We start from the raw sequence: 6117 nt of genomic DNA, 5'->3' as shown, positions 1-6117 counted from the left end.
TCAGTGACATTTTTTTTGGAAGAGCATCTGAATCAATCCATGACGGATCTGCTTGGTCTTAATGCTATAAACAATTGGGTTGACCACAGGGGGCACTAGGAGATAGACATTGGCTAGGAGAAGGCGGACAGCAGGAGCGGCATGTTTCACAAATCGATGCACCATGGCCACTCCAATCATAGGCACGTAGTATACAAGCACAGCACAGATATGTGACACACATGTGTTGAGAGCCTTCCGCCTGCCTTCCCCAGAGGCAATGCCTAGCACTGTATGGAGGATCAGCCCATAGGAGATGACAATGAGCAATGAGTCCAGTCCAAAGGTGGAGGTAACAATACACAGCCCCAGAATGCTATTGGGACGTGTGTTCCCACAGGGTAGCTGAATCAGGTCTGAATGGAGGCAGTAGGAGTGGGAGAGGGTGTTGTGACCACAGAAGGGTAGGCGCCTCAGGAGGAATGGCAGTGGAAACATGACCACCACACTCTTTAACCCAATGGCAATGCCTGTGCGAGCAATGCGGGGCAGAGTTAAGATGGTTGCATAGCGCAGTGGGCTGTAGATGGCTATGAAACGATCCACAGACATGGCCAGCAAGACAGCTGACTCCATGATGGAGAAGGAGTGGATGGAGAACATCTGGAACAAGCAGGCATCGAAATTGATCTCATTGGAGTTAAAGAGAAAGATGCTTATGACGGTAGGTAGAGTGGAGGCTGAGACCCCAAGCTCAGAGAAAGCTAACATGGCCAGGAACAAGTACATGGGCTGGTGAAGAGGAGGGCTGCCATGGATCACTAGTAGGATCAGGCTATTGCCAACAAGGGCCACGAGGTACATGGAGCAAAAGGGGATGGCGAGCCAAGGGTAGATGGCTTCCAGCCCAGGGAGGCCTGTGAGGAGGAAGGTCTCTGGTGTGAGCTGGCTAATGTTGAAAGTCATCCCCATTCCCAAGACTCTGAGAAGGTGTTCAGGAAGGAACCTAGAATGTGATAGACACATTTAGGCATTATACATGTAACTTATGAAGCTGTCAATTGAATAGAAGTAGTAGGACTTAACTTCATGGCCCAACCATCTGTGCTATCCCAAGAAGTAGACAAATAAATCAAAGAGCACACTTAAATTAATTACGTTTTCTCTATTCATTATTTTACAAAGCATACATATGATTCAGTCTTTAATATTTGTATTTGTTTAATGAATTAAAGGTAAAGTAATTCAGTATAAGATTTAGAGAAATATATAAATACTTGAGTAGATAATAGCATTTTCCTTAATAAACTTTAACATTTATGAATCATTTTCAATCTGGCCTTGGTTTTCCCAATCAGGGCTAACTATACAACTCATCCTGATTCATGATGCTTAGATTGCAAAGACAGTGCCAGTGAAATGCTAACAGGGCTTACCAAGCTAAGAAAACATAGGGTCAGAGAGAGACAGATTAAAAGACTTAGATAACCATTCTTCTCCCCCTCTAAGGAACATCTTCAGTGTATTCTCTTCACACCTTTCAGCTTTTCTTCTTAGATTTTCCTTCTCATCCTTTCCCTAACCTTAAAATTTCTTTCCAAGCTCTCTACCTATAAATACAGGTATCTTTATAGATGGATAAGTATTTAGTTTCCTTTGCATTCTTTATTTTATTTATTTTTTATTGAAAAGACTACTCTGAGAAGGGCTCCATAGATTTTATCAGATTTTCAAAAGGTATCCATGACACAAACAGAAAAGTGTATTGATTGAAACTCTCCAGAGGTAATATTTCTTCATTTTAAAATAAATTTTTAATTGACCAGTCAAGACATCCTAATCTGGTCAAGTGATTCTCTTGATAACCAAAAGGCCCCCACTCTCTTGGCCCAGGTATCTATGTACACTTCAGGGAGGTTATTATTCAGTTCCTCCCTTGAGCATCCCAAGACATCTCCCTTGAGCATGAATTATTAATATCTACTTAGGAGGTAGTCCATCAAACTCTCGGAACTTCTTCACACCTATATGTTATTATTATCACTTATAGAGGAAAAGAATCATCACTGTAGAACCCTCCTGTTAGCTAGATTTTGTGAAAGATCACATTACTTTGGATTCCTAAGAAACAAAGGAAATGTACAAACCTGTAATCTGGATGATGCCTATGATCCAAAACCCTGGCACAGGAATCATCTCTAATATACAGTAATTGATGAGACCTTTTTAATCTAGGTTCCTGATATAAGAAGTAATACAATATATGAAAAATAAATTCTCACAAAAGTTAAGAACTTCTGCTCCTAGCCAATTATAAGGCCTCCTTAGTGACACAACAGTGGAGCTTCAATTTTATTTTCTGATACATAGTTAATTATTTATACCTCTCTCTTACCAAGAGGATACATACATACATACAAAAATATATATATACACACACACACACACACACACACACACTCACACACACACACACACACACACACACACACACATATATATATATATATATATAAAACACTGTCTTATAAGCCTAGGGACATATCAAGACATGCATAGTTTTTGTATGTGCTCATAAGGAGGCTATAATAATTTAGCCCTTTGGAACCAGACTGAATTGAATTGTGAAGGCTTCTTGGAAGAAGTAAATATGGAATAAGTTTTGGACGGAATGAAAGGATCTGTTTGGAAGAAAGGAAGAGAAATATCTAGGATTGGAAGAAGGTCATTGGGATGGCTGAAAGGGGGCATATGACCCATTTAACTCCCTACCTTTATTCTCAGAAGTCATTTTCTCCCAAGGATATTTCCAGAGATATGGCTTCTGGAATAGACATTTGTCTTATAGCCAATGGTTTCCATAGCTATTTCAGGCATCTGGAGACAATGGTTCAATGATTCATGTATTGGCTAGTCCTAAGTGTGGATTACTTTCATGATGTGATTGATATGATGAGAATGGAGAGGAACTCTGATCTCAAATCTCGCTAACTTGACCTGTTCACAAAACTCTACCTGTAAAGAAAAAATTTCTTTGGGAGTAAGTACTGCTCTTTCTGGGTGCTCCTCACCTTAAGGTTTACACATTTAATTTCCTATATTTAATTGTTTTGTGTTCATTGGATGCCTTCACTCCAATGACCTTGCCTCAGTCCACATTCTTTTTGAACTCTGCAGCATCTGACACTGTTGATCACTCTTTTCTCTTCTATACTCTATGTTTTTTTTTTGTGATATTGCTTTCTCTTGGGTTCTCCACCTTCCTATTTGACCATTCCTTTGTCTCCTCTGTTGCCTCTTCATTGACATCATGCCTGCTTGCTGTGAGTGTCCATCTGGGCTCTGTCTTGCACTCTCTTCTACCTCTATACTGTTTAATTTGGTGATCTCTTCAGTTCTCATATATTCAGTGACCTCTTGGATCCACTGGTCTGGCCCTAACATCTTTCTTGATCTCTAGTCTTGCATCTCTGGCTGCCTATTGGATATCCAAATTAAAAGTCCCATACACATTTTAAATGCAACATATCCAAACTGAACTAATGATTTTCTCCCCAAACCTCCCCTCATTCTAGAACTTCCATTTTTTTCCAATCTAGGGGACCACCATTCTCTCAGTTAGTAGGTTCATGACCTTGATGTCATCTTCTATTCTCATTCTCTTACCTCCTTCTACCTCTTTAACCAATTATTTACAAAGTCCTATCATTTTTACCTTCATAATATTATTCATATACTCATTCCCCTTTCTCTCCTCTGATGTTGATACTCTTTAGCACTTCATGCTAGCAAGCTAATACAATAGACTGCTGTAAAAGGATATTGCAGTAGACTATTGGTCTTTTTGCCTTTCTCTACTCCTCACTCATCTGGAAAACTGATCTCCCTAAGACATAGGTCTGAGCATATCATCTCACTTTTCTTCACTTCATTCAGTAAGCTCTACTGGCTCTCTACTGGCTCTAGGATTGAATATAAAATGTTTTGCCTTTTAGAGCCCTTTATAATTTGACCTTTTCCTACCATTCCAGTTTTCTAATACCACACTCTTCTCCATATATTCTGTGATTTAGTGGCACCAGCTTTCTTGATATTTTTCTTACCTGCCATTCCATTACCTGACTCCCAGTGTTCTTACTGGCTCTCCCTCATCTCTGGAGTACTCTGACTTCCTCTCTCTCCCTCCCAACTTCCCTGGCTTCCTTTAAGTGTCAGCTAAAGCCTTCCATCCCACTAGAAATCTTTCCTAGTCCTCCTTAATTTTAGTGCCTTCCTTCTGAGACAACCTCAAAATTTATGCTGCATATGAAATTGTATATACTTACTTTTTTGTGTGTTGTCTCCTTCATTGCACTGTGACCTCTTGAAGAGCAATATCTGATTTTTACTAATCTTTATATTCTCCAGAACTTAGTTCAATGCTTGGCATATAATAGGTTCTTTATAAATGCTTTAGAAAATAAAAAAAAAGATTTTATAAAAAATAAAAAGATTTATAAATCTTTATAAATGCCTGACCAGCCTATTTCTGGTCCAGGGATAAAAGTCTAACAAATCTTATATATTTACTTAATACACGTGCCTGCCTCTTTGTTCAGTCATTCAGTAGGAATTCATTCTCTTTCTTGAATTCTTTCTCTCTTCTAAACATTTGAATGAACATCATTCATTCCCTTGTCCTGAAGACTCCACAGCTGTAGACCTGGGGTACACACCTTAAAATAAATAGGCTTTACTTCAATTGGTCATATAATTTCTTCCCCTGAATTTATTAAAGTTTACTTTAGCCCTCCCTTTCTCTTTCTGCTCTCCTAGACTTTCAAGAACCCACCTGCCTCTCTAAGGAGGTTAATCCTGAGTTTAGTAAGGGTGGCCAGTGGTCTATTTATCCTGCTTTGTGAGTCTGTCATCTCTACCCTTCCTTGGTCCTCTCCACCCCTTCATCCCAATAGAACCACATCAGCTGGCACAACTCCAGTGGGAATACAAGATGAGCCAGTTGTAGAAGGAGGTGATGCTAGAGAATTCTTGAAAACACAGGAGATTAAATATAACCTGGAGGGGAGATTAGGGAACTGAAGGGAATAGGGAAGATAAAAGGATCATAACAAACTGATTTTTTCCTTTCTTTTTTTTTTTAAACCCTTGCCTTCTGTCTTAGAATCAATATTGTGTGTTAGTTCCAAGGCAGAAGAGTGGTAAGGGCTAAGTAATGGGGGTTAAGTGAGTAACTGAGTACCCAGCTGCCCCCCAAACTGTTTTTTTTAAGGAGACCTCAGAGCCAAAGTAGAATAAGATTATGGTGTGTTTGTATATGTGTGTCTATATCTGAGTTTATGTAGTAGAAAGCATATTGACTTGGAGGCAGAAAACCTGGGTTCAACGTTCAGTTTTGCTACTTTCTTTGTGTGACCCTAAACAAGTCTCTTAACCTCTCTAGACCTCCCATTTCCCCATTTAAAAAGTGAGGAGTTTGGACTAGATGGATAAGGTCCCTTCTACTTCTAAATCTCTGATCTTATAAACCTGTGGATTCATATGATTGGTCCTAATTCACTGTAACAACTTGGGAAACTATTGGGCATAGACATTCTAGGGATCTTTCATCAGAAGAGAACTTTCCTGGAGACAGGACAGGTGTTGTGTTGATTTAATAAACAGAGTTGGTTGAGTCTTAGTGCTATATGATGCCTCCATCTGGGATCCCTGTGCTTGTTCTTGTGGCTGTCTATCTTGCAGGGGGATGACAATCACATCTTCTTAGACAAAATGAATATTCTGAGCACCCAAGGCAGAGGTACAGCTTCCCCCTAGGGTGGAGTACCTCCAAGGGTAGGGTAGCCCTAAGGATATCTTGGGAGCATCAGGAGATATGAGTAGAGCTGTGTCTAGCTCAGTGGGCTTCCTTCATTCATCCAGGAAATATTGTTATGAGCCTCCAGTTTTTAATGTCTTGGTCTTCTTTTTCCTTGGATTTCTTGATTCTGATGTCCATATCCAACCCCCTGAAGTCAACACATACTTAATATACTTAACACAATGATAGCTAACATTAGAGAGCTTATTATGTATCAGGGACTCTCTTTACAATTATTATCTTATTTAATCTTCAGAACAACTTTGCATAGGTGTTAATAT

At 39.5% G+C, this 6117-nt stretch overlaps 1 protein-coding gene across 1 annotated transcript; it reads right to left on the bottom strand.

The window, feature by feature from the left end:
- LOC100022370 (olfactory receptor 51I2-like) lies at window positions 1-1014 on the bottom strand. The gene has a single exon (XM_001374203.3). It carries the CDS (start codon window positions 1003-1005, stop codon window positions 1-3), a length of 1005 nt encoding a protein of 334 aa, XP_001374240.3. The 5' UTR covers window positions 1006-1014.
- Between the last annotated feature and the right edge of the window lie 5103 nt (window positions 1015-6117).

This window comes from Monodelphis domestica, chromosome 4 (genome assembly GCF_027887165.1).
Source record: "Monodelphis domestica isolate mMonDom1 chromosome 4, mMonDom1.pri, whole genome shotgun sequence".
Classification (NCBI taxonomy): Eukaryota; Metazoa; Chordata; class Mammalia; order Didelphimorphia; family Didelphidae; genus Monodelphis; species Monodelphis domestica.
This window is presented reverse-complemented; position numbering and strand designations above follow the sequence as displayed.